The sequence below is a fragment of the Vipera ursinii genome, assembly GCF_947247035.1.
Source record: "Vipera ursinii genome assembly, chromosome: 16".
Lineage (NCBI taxonomy): Eukaryota > Metazoa > Chordata > Lepidosauria > Squamata > Viperidae > Vipera > Vipera ursinii.
Window position 1 is genome coordinate 6,430,184 of NC_139529.1, and position 18,361 is coordinate 6,448,544.

At 50.2% G+C, this 18,361-nt stretch overlaps 1 protein-coding gene across 16 annotated transcripts in view; it reads right to left on the minus strand.

The window, feature by feature from the left end:
• TSC1 (TSC complex subunit 1) overlaps nt 1-18,361 on the minus strand; it is a 37,995-nt gene that overhangs the window by 14,407 nt on the left and 5,227 nt on the right. For 4 of the 16 annotated variants that reach the window (XM_083375040.1, XM_083375048.1, XM_083375049.1 and 1 more), the window contains 22 exons: nt 16,728-16,796; nt 15,957-16,150; nt 15,663-15,766; nt 15,312-15,464; nt 14,495-14,639; nt 13,789-13,943; nt 13,217-13,290; nt 12,897-13,075; nt 12,058-12,173; nt 11,342-11,462; nt 10,491-10,543; nt 9,892-9,958; nt 8,695-8,799; nt 8,003-8,573; nt 7,001-7,044; nt 6,523-6,689; nt 5,989-6,171; nt 5,376-5,486; nt 4,712-4,834; nt 3,883-4,070; nt 2,848-3,009; nt 540-2,002 (listed from right to left, as the gene is read on the minus strand). In XM_083375040.1, coding sequence (XP_083231166.1) covers nt 1,477-2,002; nt 2,848-3,009; nt 3,883-4,070; nt 4,712-4,834; nt 5,376-5,486; nt 5,989-6,171; nt 6,523-6,689; nt 7,001-7,044; nt 8,003-8,573; nt 8,695-8,799; nt 9,892-9,958; nt 10,491-10,543; nt 11,342-11,462; nt 12,058-12,173; nt 12,897-13,075; nt 13,217-13,290; nt 13,789-13,943; nt 14,495-14,639; nt 15,312-15,464; nt 15,663-15,766; nt 15,957-16,062 — 3,453 coding nt within the window. In that variant the 5' untranslated portion in view covers nt 16,063-16,150; nt 16,728-16,796 and the 3' untranslated portion in view covers nt 540-1,476. Of the gene's footprint in view, nt 1-539; nt 2,003-2,847; nt 3,010-3,882; nt 4,071-4,711; nt 4,835-5,375; nt 5,487-5,988; nt 6,172-6,522; nt 6,690-7,000; nt 7,045-8,002; nt 8,574-8,694; nt 8,800-9,891; nt 9,959-10,490; nt 10,544-11,341; nt 11,463-12,057; nt 12,174-12,896; nt 13,076-13,216; nt 13,291-13,788; nt 13,944-14,494; nt 14,693-15,311; nt 15,465-15,662; nt 15,767-15,956; nt 16,151-16,727; nt 16,797-18,361 lie in introns of those variants that run through there. The other 12 variants (XM_083375046.1, XM_083375047.1, XM_083375045.1 and 9 more) reach the window with 9 other exon arrangements.

Consider the following 18,361-nt stretch of genomic DNA (forward strand, 5'->3'; position numbering starts at 1 on the left):
GGGTAGAAGATGTTAGGAAACGGAAGGGGCAGAGGGGGTGCCCCGTGTGGTTTTAAGAATCAAGGTGTCATGCTCTCCACCCAAAGCGAAGCGCATCTTCGTGAAAGAGACACCGTGCAAACGAGTGGGGGGGGGAGCATTTAAGCAAGGGCCACATTAGTATCCAAAGGTTTTGAGGATGGTGGTGGTGGTGATGGTGGGGAAATTGTCACAGGTCTAATCCATGTGCCTGCATGCACGCACCCAGTTCCAATGGAGGCAAATCCCCATAAGTGCTTCAGACCGATGCGTTTTGGCGGCAGCCACTAGCAAGAGATCATAAGCCTCTTAGGAGAAACCAGAGATTGGATGATAAAAAACTCATTTGGGGGGGGGTTTCAGATGGAACACAAAACCAGCAAAGGAGTGTCTTCTCGTTTTTGAGGAGACGCGGGGGGGGGGGGGAAGGGGAGCAGGACAGACGATTGGGGAGACAACTGATTTATCTTCCCGTGGTTTCCACCATAAATTTTTGGGTGCTACCGTTATAAAACACTCACCGATCGAGAAGGCTGCGTCTTCCTTAACAAAGCTCAAGTCGGGTCGTGATCAGCTTATCAGACTAGAGAGAAACACAGCTAAAGAGAATAAAGTATAAAGAGAAATAGTGTTTCCAGAATATTTTGGGGTGGGGTTTGCTCTGCTGGGCAGCTTCCAAAATGACTCGTAAGGAAACGAAAACAAAACAAAAAAATATTCCAGCAGAGAAAATGTTCAGGGCAGGGGAGATATACCCACCCCCTTGTGTGTGTGTGTTGTTGTTGTTGTTGTTGTTTTAAAAGGCAGGAGGGGAATGTGAATCGAAATCCTAAAGGTAGGATTTTAAAACCACATCGTCATCAAAGTCCGGCGTACTCATGATGGGCAAACTCTTTTTAAAAAATCTTACTTTGGCGGAGAACCGTCCACCCCAGTCCCCTGCGAAAAAAGGGGCTGAGTGGTGGGAGCAAGATGGCTACCAGCCCTGATTGAGGACTGGTGGGGCGCAGTCCCTTCAGATTAAGCACACAACCCCCCACCCACACCCCCAGTTCGCTCAGAGGGGCCTGCTAACCTATTGCACAAAAGTTCGTCCGGTGGGAGGCAAAAAGGGCAAACCAGGAGTCGAAAACCCTCAGCTGTCACCACCCCAAGTTAAGGAACAAGTATAAAGGGGGGGGCATCAAAGATGGCACGGGGAGGGGCGACCGAGCTCTTTGGCCCTTCCAGATCTGGCATCCGTTCTGCATTCGCTCAGCCAAGTTCCACCTGCCCCAAACGAAACAAACCGGTCCATTTTGGCCGCGGCAGGAGTCCACGGGTTCTAGAACGAAACGTGAAAGCTTGGAGTTTAAAAAAAACACATGCGCTCCGACGCTCGCTCTCCCAAGGCTGAGATTATGAAAAGTTAACACTGATTATTATTTTTTTCTTCCCCCTCTCCCCGCGCTTCCCGGCTTAGCTATGACCGTGATGGGATTCGTTGTAGTCCATTATGTGAAGCGATTCGACGCGGCTTTCTTGATTACGGGGAGAGGAGGTGGGTTCGGCGGGACACAGGCAAGGGGGCAAGGCTCGCCGGGCTTCTAGGCCGGGCCCTTTGCACAATTCGGTCTTCAAGGTGCCACAGAGGCTCTGGATGACCGCCCCGTCTTCGTCACACTGGCTTTCGCTTTTGTTGCGGAAGAGTTCGCGAGCTTTCATGCCCAGAAAGCTCTCCGAACTCGGGAACGAGCCCACGGTCAGTCGGCTGCGGGCCGAAGGGGGCTCTTGTCGCCCAGAGGCCTCCCAGCAGCTGTTGAAGGGGCCGGCTCGCTCAGCCAGGTGCTCCTCTGGACTGGATCCACCGCTGTTGCCTTTGCTGCTGCTGCTGCTGCTGTGACGAATCTGGACGACGGAAGAGTCAGCCTCCCCATTCCTGCCCTGCATTTCTTCACCGCATCGGGCAACCAGGTGAGACGGGCCCTCATTTGCCCCCGGGAGCCTGTACGGAAGAAGGAGGAGGAGGAGGAGGAGGAGGAGGAGGAGGAGGAGGAGGAAGGAGGGTGCAGGGGTTAGAAATTGCAACATTGCAGGTCAGCTCTGCAGCTTCACCGCGGCCTTCCATCCATCCGAGGCCGGCAAAAACTGAGGACCCAAATGGTTTGGATGGCAAGATGCTGACTCTGTAAATTGCTGAGAGCGCGCCGTCAAGCGCTACGGGGCAGGTATACAGGCAGTTCTTGATGGCCGCTGAATCCAAAAACGACATTTTTCTAGCGAACGTTGCCCCCGTTTGATGGCCTCCCATGCCACGGTTGTTAAATGAATAGCTGCCGTTGTTAAATTAGCGACACGGTCGTTAACCAGTCTTCCCCACTCCCTCCCCGCAAAAAGGAAAGATTTGGCAGGAAGAAAAAAAAAGTGTCCGGTGCCGTTAGAATCATCTCCCAGGTCCTCTTTTGAATTATTTCACCCAAGCTATCTCCCTTTTCACTTAAATCTACCGAACGGGAGACTTTAGATATCCTAAATCTTGGCTGCTTTTAAGATGGATGGATTTCAACTCCCAGAATTCCCCCTGCCAGGGGAATTCTGGGAGTTGCAAGTTCAACCATCTTTCAAGTGGCCCAAGTTTCAGGAAAGCACAGCTTTAGAAGAAGGAGCGAAGCGGAGAATTCAGCCAATTCAGCAACGGGAGAATTCAGCCATTTCCCCACCCACCCCACCCGTCGCCTTGGGCAAATTCAACGCATCAGATCACGGCTTAACTTCGCAACCGGGCACATTCGGGTTGTTCAGAAGCCAGAAAGAGACACAGGTTGGTTGGTTTTTTGTGGTTTTTTTTACCTTTCTTCAGCCATTTCTGCCGTTTCCATTTTGTCGTCGTCACGTTTCTTCTGCAACCGGTCGCTATCCAGGCAACTGTACAAGCGTAGTATCTCCAGTTCGAAGGTGCGCGTGATCTGTTTCTGCGCTCTGTGTTGCTGCTCAACCGCCTGGAGCTGGTCCCTGAAACGGGACAAGAAGCCAGCTTGAACTAAATCGAATCGAACTCTTGATTGGGCCAAGGGTTGATTAGACGCACACAAGGAATTTTACACTGCTGCAGAAGATCTCAGGGTACGGCTGGTTTAGGGACTGTTCCACGTTTCACCGGCGCTGGGGAAAAACGTGACCCTGTGGCTGTTTTTCACACGACCGCTGTGACATGTGATCAAAGTCCAGATTCTTGGTTAACTGACTCGTATTTCTGACTGTTGTCCTCTCCTGAGGGGTCATGTGGAGTCCCCAAGCAAAATCCGTAGGGAAGCCAGATTCACTTAACAACCGAATAACTTACCAACTGCAGCGATTCACTTAACAACTGTGGCAAGGAAAGCCATTCAGTGGGGCCAAACTCACTTTAACAATTGTCTCACTTAGCAACGTAAGTTTTGGGGCTCAATTGCGGTCGTTAAGTCCTCCTCCTCCTCTTCTCCTCCACTCCATGCACCTTCCCTTCTAGCACTGATGGTGTTACCTAGTTTGGCCAGGAAAGGCCTGCAAGAAAACCACCCAGCCCAGAGAGCCCCAAGGACCCCACAGTCCTCCTCCTCCTCCTCTCAACAAACCCCACTCCCTTCTAGCACTGATGATGTTACCTAGTTTGGGTTATGAAACGTCTGCATGAAAACCACCCAGCTCAGAGAGCGCCAAGGACCTGACCGTCCTCCTCCTCTGCTTCACAAGCCTCACTCCCTCCTAGCACTGATGGTGTTACCTAGTTTGGCCAGGATAAGGCCTGCAGGAAAACCGCCCAGTTGGGAGAGCCCCAAGGACCCCACACTTGCCCTACTTTCTAAGTCAGCCTAGCAAGGCGCAAGAGGACATTGTCAAGGCAACCTGGCTTGGACTTTGACATCCTCCAAATATTTCTTCTGCTCCAGCAAGAGGTGATCCTTCTTGGTAAGCTGAGATTCCAGTTCTGCAATCCGGTTCTGAGACGCTTCCACTTGCTGACTCTGGAGGAGGAGGCAGGATTTGACTCTCTCCAGCTCCTTCCGGACGGCCGTCTGCCTGATCCCCACTTCCTGGAGAGGAGGAGGAGGAGAGAGAAACTCGGCATCGGAGGGACCTTCCAAGGGGAGGCAAACAGTAGCTGGGTTCAAAATACAGAATAGGTTGGAAGGGACCTCGGAGGTCTTCTAGTCCAAACCCCTACTTAAGCAGGAGAACCTATACCATTCTGGATAATTGGCTGTCCAGCCTCTTCCTGAAAGCCTCCAGTGTTGGAGCACCCACAACTTCTGGAGGCAAGCAGTTCCACTGGTTAATTGTTCTCCCTGTCAGGGAATTTTCTCCTTCGTTCTAGGATGGATCTGTCTTTGATCAATTTCCATCTCTTACTTCTTATCCCGCCTTCAGGTGCTTTGGAGAATAGCTTGACAACCCCCCCCCATCTTTGTGGCAGCCTTTTACAATATTGGAAGACAGTTATCCTGTCACCCCAGTCCTCCTTCTCACCGGGCTAGACACGGCCAATCCCTGCCACCATTCGTTATGTTTTAGCCTCCAGCTGCCCCCTTCTCCCTCTGTCTTGCCCTCTTCTGCCCTCTCGGAGTCTTTCTTTCGTCCTAAATTGTGAACTTGCTTCGCTGAAGACGTTAAAAATGGCGGAATTTTACCCGGCAGCTGGGCCACCCGACAATGAATCGGGGCCCAAGGAAGTTACCTTGGTGGTGTCGGCATGCTTGTTGTGCAGCTGCTCCACGTACAGTTCATTCACCTCCCCCAGCACCAGCAGCTGCCTGTTCAAGAACTCCATCTGCTGTTGGACCGACTCGCTGTTGGAAAGCTGGAGGAGGAAATAGGGAAGGGTTCTTTGGGAAGCTGACAAGCGACACCGCTTAGGCCTTTTCAAGGGTGTGTAAAGGGCAATTAAAGGGACGCGGTGGCTCAGTGGGTTAGGACGCTGAGCCTGTCGATCAAAAGGTCGGCAGTTTGGCGGGTCGAATCCCGAGTGCCGCATAACAGAGTGAGCGCCTGTTACTCATCCCAGCTTCTGCCAACCTAGCAGTTCGAAAGCACGTAAAAATGCAAGTAGAAAAATAGGGACCGCCCCGGTGGGAAGGGAACAGCGTTCCGTGCGCCTTTGGCGTCTAGTCATGCCGGCCACATGACCACGGAGACGTCCTCGGACAAGCGCTGGCTCTTCGGCTTTGAAACGGAGATGACTAGCACGCATGTGTGGGGGAACCTTTTCCTTTACCTTTTAAGGGGCAATTACCCACCCTCTTCTCCCTCCACCCCCCCACCCGTGGTAACTATGCTACCTTAAGCAGAAAGCAGGAAACGGCGAACTAAGTCTCCCCCCCCGCCCCACCCAGCAATTTTACCTTTTGTGAAACTTGGCTCAGCTGCAATTCTGTGTGGCACACCTTGTTGTTTGATTTTTTCAGCTCGGACCGCAAGTCTCGTATTACGTTGGAACAGTCTTCCAGTTTGGTCTAGTTAAGGGGGGGGGGAGAAAAAAAAAAAGAAGGCATGCGTTCGTCTAGTTTATGCCAGGATCCCCATCACAATTTTATTTACTATTTTTATAAATAATTCAAGGAGGCAAACGCACGCTATAGACTCACTTCCTCCTATTTTCCACATAGCAACAACTGTGTGAGGTGGCTGAGAGAGTGGTCCAGAGTCACCCAGCCGGCTTTCGTGCTTAAGGTGGGACTAGAACTCACCGTCTCCTTGAGGATTGGCCCAAAGTCACCCAGCTGGCTTCCCTAGCTGAGGGCAGACTCGAACTCACGACCTCTTGGTTTTTGGCTTGGCGCCCTAAGCATTAGACCGAACCTGGGGGCATCTAATGGGGCGAGTCTGTTTTCTACAGCACCCTGATTTGGGGGAGGGGTTTTTTGGTGAGGGGAGGGGGGGGTAAGGGCAGAAGAAACGCAGCCCCTCTCCTCTCGAGAAAACCACCCTGGGAGGGTTCCACGTGGGATCTCTTACCTTCAGCTCCTGGCTCTGGCTGTAATACTCCTCCCGCTGGTGCTGCAGCTGGCGGAGCTGGCTGTGCAGTTGAGCCACCATGCGCTCGTATTCCTCCTGGAAGAGGCGGTGTTTGGCCTGCTCCTTCTGCAGGCTGAGCTTCAAGGCCTGGATGTCCTTCTCCTGGAGCCGCAGCTGGTCTTTCTGTCCAGAGGGAGAGGTCAGAAGTCAGGGTCCGGGCCCTGCCTTTGCCCACTCACGTGCTTTGCTCAAAGGGGAGCCATTTGTCTGGCTATTCGGAGCAGGACTCCGCAAGACCTGTTGCCCCCCCCCAGTGAGAGATGGATAGATAAAAGACATAGATAGATAGATAGATAGATAGATAGATAGATAGATAGATAGATAGATAGATAGATAGATAGACAGACAGACAGACAGACAGGACAAGAAAAGACAGGCAGGCAGGCAGATATAAACAGAAGAGATGAATGAAGACATGATGGACAGACGGATGGACCCAAATCTTTTCACTGCCAGGAATTGCACAAGGCTCACCATGGCTGCGTTGTGTTCCTCCAGGGCAGCAGTTCTGATGGCTTTCCGCAGGAGGCGCCTGTTCCGGAGGGCGTGTTGCTGCCTTTTGAAGCGCTCGTACAACAGCTGGTTATGCAGCAGGCGCAACTGATTCTGGAGGGTGTGAATCTCCTCGGAAGGAGGAGAACCTGCGGGGAGACAGAACAGGGAAAGATGGAGCTGGAAACACTGGGTGCCCAGGACGGGGGGGGGGTGTGTTGTCTCTGTGTGGGGGTTTGCGTTTGTGTGTGTGTGTGCTTCCAGGCCTCCTTCTAAAATCGACGTCCTTGGAAGTAATAACGGACCCGTTCAGAGCAAAATCCCCCGTAAGCCAAATCGACATCTCTTCCGCAGGAGATCTATTCACGAGTCTATTGTTTGCCAGTTGACGGGTTCCCCGCCTAAGGTAGGACTAGAACTCCCTCGTCTCCCGGGTCCCCAGGGAGAAAAACTGGCTCACCTCCAAAGTGAGTCCAATCGGCGGATCGGCTTGGCAACGACAACCTGAAGATATGAGAGAGAGAGAGAGAGAGAGAGAGAGAGAGAGAGAGAGAGAGAGAGAGAGAAGGAAACAAAAACTCAGTTGCTCTCTAAATTCTCCCGCAATTGGTGGTAATTCACTCGAGATTTTATCTCAGGCGGACGGGGGAGGGGGGGAGAGGAAGGAGGGTCCACAGATAAGGCGTAGGTTCACTACACGGCATGGGGCCTGGTTATTTGAGGGACCTGCCGTGCCCCTCCCCCCCAAAAAACCCCTGCCTGGCCAGGTCTATTCTGCAGAATTAAGCCCACCAACAGAGGTAAGTCTTCAACTTTACGGCCACGGATGACCCCAACTTTTCTGTTAAGTGAGACCCCGAAGTCGGGGGATGCCCCACGTTACGGCCTTTCTTGCTAAGTTGAAGAGTGTCACACAACGAAGGAGGACTTACCCGACTTACAACAATTCGTTCAGTGACCGTTTAAAGTGACAACAGTGCTGAAAAATGTGACTTACGGCCGTTTTTCAACCTCTGTGCCGTCCCTATGCTCACGTGATCCAAATCCAGACCCTTGGCAACCGACTCGTATTTATGACAGTCGCAGCGTCCCCGGGGGGGGGGCGCTCACCTTGATCCCCTTTTGCGACCTTCTGACGGGCAAAGTCAGTGGGGAATGCAGATTCCCTTAAGAGTTAACTAACTTATCAAGCGCAGCGGCTGCCTTAACAACTGTGGCGAGGAAGGTGGTCAAATGGGGGGGGGCGGCACCAGGCACATAAACCAATGTCTTGCTTTAACAACAGAAATTCTGGGGTCCCTTGCAGTCGTAAAGTGAGGGCGTCCTGGAAGCGAAGGTAAAAGGGAAGATACGTCCTGGCCACGTTGATTGCAGGGCACTGCAAATGGCCGTAAAGGCAGGCCAGCTGCTAACCCTGTCGTGTCGTCTGGAGCGAGTTCAAGGTGCGCGCACGGCCACTTACTTGCTCAGTTCTCTGCTGTGCGCATCGGCCCCGTGTTGAAGCAGCCTGTCTAAGACGTCCAGCGGGGAAGCAGCAAGGAAGCCATCATCCTCCGCTCCTCCCTTACTCTTCCTCAGCTCTTCGGTCTTCTGGCTGACAAACAGGTAGGCCGTCTTAGGCAACGCCACCTCAAACAGGTGCTCGTAGCCCGGAAGCTGCTGGATCCCGAGGACGGGCCGCTGGCGGGCAGGGATTTTGCAAGGGCTGGGGGTCAAAATGCCCGGATCTGGCCAGGATTGCCTTTCTTGAAGCCCCAAGGCGATCTCCTCGCCGTCGCGACAAGGCCGGTCGATGGGTGTAAAGGCTTGCTTCGGAGTGTCCCGCAAGCCTTCCAGCCCGGGTTGGTCCAGAAAAGACGCCAAGGGCTCCGTGTTCGAAAGCTGCCCTGCGGCGCTCGAAGCCACCGACTGAGACTTCCGGGAACCGGAGAGATTCTCGCTGGATTGGTAGAAGGGAGAATCGAATCCTCCCCGAGGCACGACGGGCTCGGCCTCCGTGGCGGTGATGGCGGAGATTTCGTTCGAGATGGCATCTGGAGAAAGGGGAGGGGAGGGGAGGGAGGGGAAAATTCCATTTATTGAGGCCTAATCCCGCTTGTCTAATCGGAAGGACAGACGGTGTGTGGCTGATGGTCCAAGCAGCCACGTTCTCACCTTCTTCTCTGTCTTTCTCTCCGCTGTCTTCACAAGAGGCCTCCAGGTCTCCTAGGATGTTGGGCAGGTCGTTTAAAGTTACAGAATTTTTACTGCCTTGGGAATCTGGATAACCAAGGTCAAAATAATAATAATAATAACAATAATAATAACAATAACAACAACAATAATAATAATAGAAAGAGGAGAAAACATAAAAGGAAATTCAAGATTACGTTACTTAACATAAAATACGTTCCATCAGCTCTTTTCCGCCTAGCCCAGGGGTAGGCAACCTCGGCTCTTTTATGACTCATGGACTTCAACTCCCAGAATTCCTGAGTCAGCATAGCTGACTCAGGAATTCTGGGAGTTGAAGTCCATGAGTCATAAAAGAGCCGAGGTTGCCTACCCCTGGCCTAGCCAAATTCTGCTGGCTTGCCCCAAACTTGATCAATAGTAGGTGAACTAAACTACAGCTAGTCAACTGATGAGCATAATGCGAAAGCTCTCATTACGGTCACTAATCAAGGATTCTCTGCACGGAAGACCCAGAAGAGCTCAGAGTTCTGGTTTGTTCCATTCTCAAGGAATCCCACACAAGAAGAGACAACAAGTAGGTGTCACCTCTACAACGAACCTGGCTCTTTGAAAGGGGGGGGGTTTCTCCTGCTTGAGCAGGGGGTTGGACTAGAAGACCTCCAAGGTCCCTTCCAACTCTGTTAAAACCGTTATTGAATGAAGTGTTCCTCCATCAAGCTTCATTGGAGCTTTTCAAGCCTCTCTACTTCAAAGAAGAGCCTTGGTGGCGCAGTGGGCTTAATGCCTCCTTAAGTAACACCAGCTGCCTGCAATTAGTGCAGGTTCGAGTCCCACCAGGCTCAAGGTTGACTCAGCCTTCCATCCTTCCGAGGTAGGTAAAATGAGGACCCAGATTGTTGGGGGCAATTAAGCTGACTTTGTAATAATGCCGCTTGGGGGGGTGTGTGAAAGCCCTAACAAGCAGGCATCTACATAGGATGAAGGCTACTGCTAAGCTTGTAAGCCGCCCTGAGTCTTCGGAGAAGGGCGGGATATAAATGGAATTAAAATAAAATAAATAAATAAAGGGGGGGGGCAAAGGAACAATCCAGTCCTGAAGATGTTTACCATGCAAATTTGGTCAATATAACTGGAAGAGGTGAGGAAAAGGCAGCTTATTTAAGCATGACAACTCACCTAGAGTTCTGTTTATGATATTTTGCTGGCGAGACAGGAAAGGCCTGGTGGGATCTGCTTTTTCCTCCTGGGGGGAGGGAGGGGGGGGAAAGAGGATTCAATTCAAATTTAACTGCAGAAGCAGGCACTTTTAACTGCAATAAACCCTCCTTTTCCAAGAAGTGGGATTCAACTCCCAGAAGCCCCTAAAGCCAGTGTGGCAACTGCAGAGAATTCTGGGATTGAAAATCCTGGAGGACAGTCCATGCAGGAACGGGACAAAATCAACCCGGGTTGCTTATCCCGAAGGCAACGGATGAAACACAATCGCCGACAGCCCAGGTAGGTCCCACCAAGAACGTTCTAGTTAGCCCAGGGGTCTTCAAACTTGGCCCTTTTATGACTCGTGGACTTCAACTCCCAGAATCCCTCAGCCAGGCACGCTGGCTGAGGAATTCTGGGAGTTGAAGTCCACAAGTCATAAAAGGGCCAAGTTTGAAGACCCTTGAGTTAGCCCAAATTGACTCAACCCGGCTTATTTCAGACGTTCTTCTACCCCCGCCCCCAAGTCAAAGACGGGGGGGGGGGGGGGGGGGGCTGATAGAAACGTTAATCTGTACCTTCCTGGAAGATGCAGCGGCCATTGCAGGAGCTGAACTCGGAACCAAATCGTCTGAAATGCAGAAGGGAAGAGAGATGGCTGGGCGCCGCTGGGAAGTTCCTTTCCCAACTGCTCGACGGTAGATAACACGGGATTCCCGACCAAGTTTAGCAAACTTTCGCAAAAAGAGGAACCGACACGCAAGCCCTTTGTTTGTTGATTATTTGTTCTTTTTAAAGAAAAAGAAAATTGCCCAGGAAACCAACAGTCGCCAAAAGGAAAGCGTCGCGTTCGACAAAAGCGTTTTCTTTGCAAAGGGGGATATCTCTGACCGACAACAAAAATTCTGACCTGGAACGACAGAACGTGTGGAAGCCTCTACACCCATCCCACCCCCTCGACGCTCCGAACGGCACCCCTCCTTAAAAAGGACCCTCGACTTACGACCACAACGGAGCCCATTTCCGCTGCTAAGGGAGACAGACGTCTGTGTTCAGTGATTTTTACCCTTTTACAACCTTTCTTGCCTCGATGTTCAGGGAATCACTACAGTTAGTAAGTTAGTTAACCCGGTTGTTAAAGGAAATCTGGCTTTTCCCCCGCTGACTTTGCTCGTCAGAAGGTCACAAAAGGGGACCACGTGCCCCCCCGGACCCTGCGTCCGTCATAAATACAAGCCAGTTGCCAAGCGTCACTAAATGAATTCTTGTCAGTTGGGCACTGCCTGTATTTGGCTCCCTCGGCTTCAAGCCTCTTAAGCCCATTTCCCCCACCCCTTTGAGAATAAACATCTCGGAGCAGAGCCCCTCGCAAGGCCAAGATTTCACGTCCGGGGCGAGGGGAAGGAGTTGGGAAAAGCGGGCGTCATACCGGCTGTGCTGAAGAATTTGGTGTAAGGCTGGGAGGAAGTCTGCGAGGACTCCAGAACAAGGCCGGGAGAAGTTGGGGGGGTGGCCATGCCACAAATAGCAGAGGGGCTCCAGATAGGCGCCTGCAAAAAATAAACGCGAGAGTTTCTGGTTACTCCGGAGGAAGAGGAGGAAAAACTGGCTTTTTGCCCCAATCTGAGCTTCCCCACCTGCTCCGTCCAAAATGCACGAGGGGGAGGGAGGGAGGAACAATCCACCTTTGGAAATTCTTTTTTTTTTTCTTTTGATATTTTATTATTTTTTTTATAGTCAGAAATCCTTAATGCTTTATCAGCAACATCGTGTCTGGGTTTCAATATTTAGCTTGCTAACACACGTTTAAACTCCTTTCTCTCGATCTTGTTTTTATAGCCATTGATAAAAGGTATCCCTCCTTAATCTAAAGTATTCTGAGTCCTCTTTCTCTTTCGTTTTCAGGGTCAGTCTGTCCGTTTCTGCACAGACTAATTATCTTCCCCCCCCCATTAATTCTTCATCTTTCCCTTGGAAATCCTTAACACTTCCAGGCAAAAGGAGGCTGGTGAAAGTAGCTCAAAAGAGCTCACTTTGCACACTTGGTCCCTCAAACGACCTGCCGGGGGACCCCCCCACCCCCCCCAAAGGAAAGATGACAATGACAACTTTGTCCTCCCAAGACTATAAATCCCAGCCCGTTACCTGCAGAGGCTCAGCGGACAAGCTTGAGGACTGGGGGTTCAGGATGTGAGGTAGCTGCCCTGGGATCTGGGAGAGAACCAGCCGAGAAGCAGAGTAAGGGGTCGACGTGGCGACTCCTGCAGTTCAAAGGACACAAAAACAAACCGGCTAGTCCTTGACTTACAACCACAATCGGGGACAGAACTTGTTGCTAAGTGATGCAGGTTTTTTTTCAGGAGAGATAGAGAGAGAGAGAGAGAGAGAGAGAGAGAGAAGTTGACCTAACGGAAGAAATAGTCAACAGAAGAGAATATTTGTAGCTCGGGGTTGAACTGTGGGGTCCTGGGTGCTCCCTGAGCTGGGTGGTTTTCTTGCAGACGTTTCATCACCCAACTAGGGAACATCACCAGTGTATGGCGAGTGTGGGGTTTGCTCGCTTTTTATATACAGATAAGCGGGGATTGGCCCCAGAAAAACCATCGAGGAGAGAACATCACCCTAAATCAAGGAGCTACAAAGAAATGACACACCCCACACCTAACAGGAAACAAACCCCATAAACATTATCACTGATGATGTGATGTAGTTGGGATAATGAAACAGCTGCAAGAAAGCAACCAAGCTCAGAGAGCACCAAGGACCCCACAATCCTCCTCCTCCAAACCCCACTCCCTTCTAGCACTGATGATGTTACCTAGTTGGGTCATGAAACGTCTGCAAGAAAACCACCTAGCTCAGAGAGCATCAAGAATCCTTATTTCCACCTCTGGCAATAGGCTGGCTCAGCAAATGGCTTAGAGAGCGCTGTAAAGTCCAGGGGCTATTGCTATTATACATTGGGGAGGATTAAAGCATCTTACCCAGACTATTGTGGGGAATCACGTAAGGGCTGGCCTCGGGGTCCGTGGGGCGAAGCGACAGGTGTGCGCAGCCTTGTAGGGAGGTTGAGCAGTAGCCGTCTTCATAGGAGGCTTCTGCTGGATCCAGGGAGATTTTGGCACATTCAATCACAACGTCGTGCGTTTCCAACCTCTTCCACCTATTGGAGGCACAAGTACCCGTCAGCTTTCGCCTGTTCCGAGGCTTCAGATTTTGAAGGGAAACCCTTCCCTTATCAGAAGAGCGGGCAATCCTAATGACAAGGAGGCTGATTCAGAGTCAGAGAAAGGAGCGTACGTACCTCCGAGGGTCCAGCTCGTGATCCTTGGAGCCGGTCACCAGCTCCGGATGGATACGCACGTGGCCCATCATCGGCTGGAAGGACAGCAAAGAGATCTCATAATGGGGACAAATGCAGATACACAGCTCAGCGCTGTGAGGGGCAACGTTTTGGTTGGATAGAACATTTCATTCAGGACTGAAGGATCCAACCCAAGAATCCAGATATTCCAAGGATTGATCTGACTTCCAGAGATTTGACCCAAGCAGGACAATCCTAAGACAAACCCAGCTCCAAACTGGCCCGTTTCGCTCTAGATTGACCCTGACTGATACTGCAAGGGAATCCTTTCCTGTTACACTCGGAGAGGTTGAGATCTTTTCCAGGTAACATCTGTTTTTCCTTAAATTAATTTAATCCAACGGACGGGGCGGATCGCTGCTCTGTTCTCTCCTAGCCACTTTTAAGACACATTCTCATCCTAAGCTGGCTAGCGGGCTTCCACCCGGTCAAGCCAGTGTGGCAAATAACCACCTGCAAGTTCTCAGGGAGACGTCCGACGGGGAGACCATCAAACCTGCATTTGGTTATACCTTGACCACCTCTTCAAAGGTCTCCAGGTTTTCCTTCATGCTGTAGTGGGAGCGCAGAAAGGAGACAAAATTGCACGGGTACATTCCGTAAAGGCGGTGAAAGAGGGCGTAGACGCTGGCGTGGAGGTGGACCAGATAGATCTCTGCCACGTGGCCTGGGGAGAGAAAGCCAACACGAAACCTATCAACCCGTCACCCCTTGGACAACTCCACACGAATCCCCGCTTCTCTTTTGCTATCACCCTCTCCAATGCCCAAGTCTGGGGAAAAAAAGGCAAGACCTCCCTTTGCTCAAAATGAAATTTGACGGCCTCCACAAAGGTTCTTGAGAGGCTCTCCTTGAACTTCCTCCTCTACAGCAAGATAGAAATTATGACCACGGAAGAAGACGCTACTTCAGCGTCTCCTCCCATGGAACAGAACCTCAACCAACAAGACTAAGAGAAGCTACAATCCCAGTGTACCTCGAAGTGTGGGGCACCAACCCGTAGGAGAAAAGCCTTGATAAGGGGATTCAACAGAATCTCCCTGTTAGCTGACATCAAGTTTTAAAGGCAAACCGGACAGGCCAAAGAGGCTAAAAATGCAGGTAACCTTCCACTCACAAACACGACTAAGCCCAAACGTTCCGGGGCAAAGCAAGACAGGTAAGTTTTGCCCCTTCTTAAGTATGACCAACAGACTTGGAACCAAGGGAGCTTCTCACCTGGGTTCTTCAAGTACCAAGATGAAAGGCGGCCGAAGATGCCAAAAAAGTCGTGAAGGTACTGCTTCCCAGACTGGGGGATCATGGGCAGCAAGGTGATTAACACCAGCACCCCCGTAGTGAGGACCACGACGTCGGTGTCAGTCTGCCACAAACAGGGAAACGAGATTTTTTTTGCGAGTTAGCCTGTCTCCAACTCTGATGGATATATGAAGGAAGGAGATGGATGGATGGATGAATGGATGGATGGATGGAAGGAAGGAAGGAAGGAAGGAAGGAAGGAAGGAAGGAAAATAACAGACTTATACACTGCTTCACAGTGCTTTACAGCCCTCTCTAAGCGGTTTACAGAGTCAGCATCTTGCCTCCAATAATCTCGGTACTCATTTTACCCACCTTGGAAGGATGGACAGCTGAGACAACCTTGAGCTGGTCAGGATTGAACTGCTGGCAGTGGGCAGTTAGCCTGCAATGCTGCATTCAAACCACTGTGCCACCAGGACTCGCTCATTCTATCTATCTGTCTGTCTGTCTGTCTGTCTGTCTGTCTGTCTGTCTATCTATCTATCTATCTATCTATCTATCTATCTATCTATCTATCTATCTACCTACCTATGCATCCACTAAGAGTCAACACTGGCTTGGTAATCAATAAATGAAGGCCCTAGTTCCAAAAACGCACTCATGACATTCTCTTGGCAGACCTCCCTCTCGGCGGAACACAGCAGAGCCTCAGAAGTTCCCTCCCTTACCGCAACCCCTCTCCCCATCTGCCCAACGTGATAAAGGAGGTTTTTTATCAGCATCAAGCCCTTACCTTGAGACACTTGAGGAGGGAAAGGAGAACAGGTGCCTGCGGGAGCTTATGTTTCCAGGAGGGCTGGCATCTAATCACATGGCCAAGCAGCGAAAGAGTGGCGAGGCGGGTAGCAGGTTTGCTCACGTATTCGTTGATTTTATCAAGCAGGTGCTGAGGGGGAAGATTTTAAAAGCGAAGAAATTAAAAGTGTTGGCCACAGGGGCGCTAGAAGACGCGATCATTCTGAACGGGAAAGGATGTGGGCTGTTGTGGATGTGGGCTGACCCCCAAAAATGGCCTGTTCCCTGTGACCAGTGCTGGGAACTAGCGCTCCGATCGTCTTAATGTAAACCGTTCTTCTGGCTTTACCTTGTCATGTGGTTCTTGAACAGTGGTCAGGATGTGCAAAGCTTGATCAGAGCTGGTTTCCAAGTAGTAATCCACCAAAGAATTCACCAGCATGGGCCCACGGTCTGTTGCGATCCACCATCAGGACAGGGGGGAAAAAAAAACCCCACAAATCAACTTGCACAAAATGATTCAGTTCTTTCAGCAGCAGCGTAGACGTTTGACTAAGGCAGGGGGTCTTCCAACTTGGCCCTTTTATGACTTGTGGACTTCAACTCCCAGAATTCCTCAGCCAGCTCCCCCACCAAAACCCACCTGTGGCTAGGTTGTCTCTAAACACAGCCATTATATCTTCCAGAGCAGCCAGGACTGGAGAATCCAGCATGGGGAGGAGATCCCCAATACTTGCTTGTTGAGACATCCTGCTTCACGCTAGGCGCTAACGTGCATGACAGTGTAATCATGCAAGGCACGGTTGCTTCCAGTTCTACATGGGTGCTCCTGTCAAACTAGGTGAAGAGAAAATATAGATTTTTTGGGGGGAAAATGTCCCCTTGGCTCTCCAGCCACCAGGGATACTGAATTTCAGGCTCCTCATCCAACAAAGGTCACGTTTGACTTTCTCTTGCTAAGTGAAACAACGAATCGAGAGTTTCGCTCCGTTTTACGACCTCTCTTGCCACACTTGTTAAGCAAATCGCTGTGGTTTAACTTAGTCACATGGCTGACTTCCCCACTGACGTTGCTTTGTCAGAGGGCTGCAAAAAGGGGGGAATCACACGACCACGGGATGCTGCGACCGTCATAAATACGAGCCAGTTGCCAAGCGTCTGAATTTTGATCGCGTGACCATGGGGAGGCTGCAAACGGTCGTTAAGTGCGACAGAAGTTTGTTAGTCACTTTCTAAAAGTGGTGTTGCAACTTTGAACGGTGACTAAAACGACTGTTAAGGATTGCCTGCAGTCATAAGTCAAGGACGAGCCGTGGAGTCTACACCCCTCCTGTTTTTCATCTACAAATCTGGACAAAATAATAATAATAATCCCTCAGTTGATGCATGTGAAGAACAGAAGTTACAAATATACCTGCTAGGCCCGCCAAGTAGTTTCATCCTTTCCACCACTTTACAATCTGGTTTTTTCATGATCACAGAACTAGGGGGGGGGGAGGAAAGAAGAGAAAAAGCTAGTGAGTATGTATCTCTCAAAAGAGGAGAGGGCAAAAAAAAACACCCTGTAATAATTGTTAAACTGGCACGTTTTGATTTTAAAATAGGATTCGGAAGTCATCAGCAATAAGCTTGTAAGCCGCCCTGAGTCTTCGGAGAAGGGCGGGATATAAATGGAATTAAAATAAAATAAATAAAATAAATATCCAGGTGTTTGCTGTGACGACTCATCCATATTTTCCCCAGGAGAAACATATAAAACATGAGGCGCCGCTACTATTGCATTTCTGAAAGATACAACAAGCCTCTCGTGGCATACAAATTACACCCGGAGGTCAAACGTTTAGAGAAGCAAACTGGAATTAAGGAGGAACTTCCTGACAGTGAGGACAATCAAGCAGCTTACCCCCCAGAAATCGTGGGTGGCTCCATCCCTGGAGATTTGCAAGAAGAGACTGGACAATCACCTGGTCTGAGACGGTATAGGTTCTCCTGCTTGAGCAGGGGGTTGGACTAGAAGACCTCCAAGGTCCCTCCCAACTCCTATTCTAAGTACAGGCAGCCCTTGACTTACAATAGTTCATCTATTCTAGTGACTGTTCAAAGGGTGCTGAAAAAAGTGATCCATGACCATTTTCCCCCCCACTTACGTTGCACCATCCCTGCGGTCACATAATCAAAATTAGGAAACTGCCTCCTGTTTGTGACGGTTGCAATGCCACGTGATCCCCTCTTGCGACCCTTCTGACAAACAAAGGCAATGGGGAAGCCATTCGGTTAACGAGCCTGTTACTAACTTAGCAACGATGGCAAGGAAGACCATAGAATGGGGCACAACTCACTGAATAATTTATCTTGCTCAGCAGTGGAAATTTTGGGCTGCACTCTGGTCGCGAGTTCAGGTCTCCCTGTGCTGTCCCAAAGGTTTGCTGACAGCTAAGAAAGTTACAAGTTGTATATACTGTAAATATGCACTGCATATTAAATCTCCCCCCCCCACCCCCCACCCCGGCAGCATTTCAAAGAGAAGGAAAGCTTGGAAGTCAATATCAAATTAATAAACGTGATTTATCTTGATTTATGTTCCTAGCTGGTCTCCATCTGCAATTTTCAGCTTTTAGAAGTCAATACAACTTCTGACATTGTCTGGGGGGGGGAGATGAGTTTGCAATGTTTCTAAAAAAGAATCGCACTGCTGCTTCTCAACAGATTGGCAGTTGGGAGAGGAACATGCTTTTAACTCCAAATAAAAACTTCCTTTGGCTGATTAAACAATTCAACAGTATCTATCTCCAGGTCTGTTTATTTTTTTCTCCCCCCCCCCCAATTTGCAAACACATTTCAGATGCTACTCTGTTTCTAACACAAGGTGCATTTCTAAAGGTAGCTTTTTAAAAAAATAACAATCCAAAAGTATCTTTCTCCGTAAACTTTATACAAAACAGGAAAATCTTAGGGCAAAGATGGCTATATTTCCACCACACGGTGCGCCAAACCAAATAAGGACCCAGCATCTGAACTCACATGTACACAAAGACTGGAAGAGGAGAC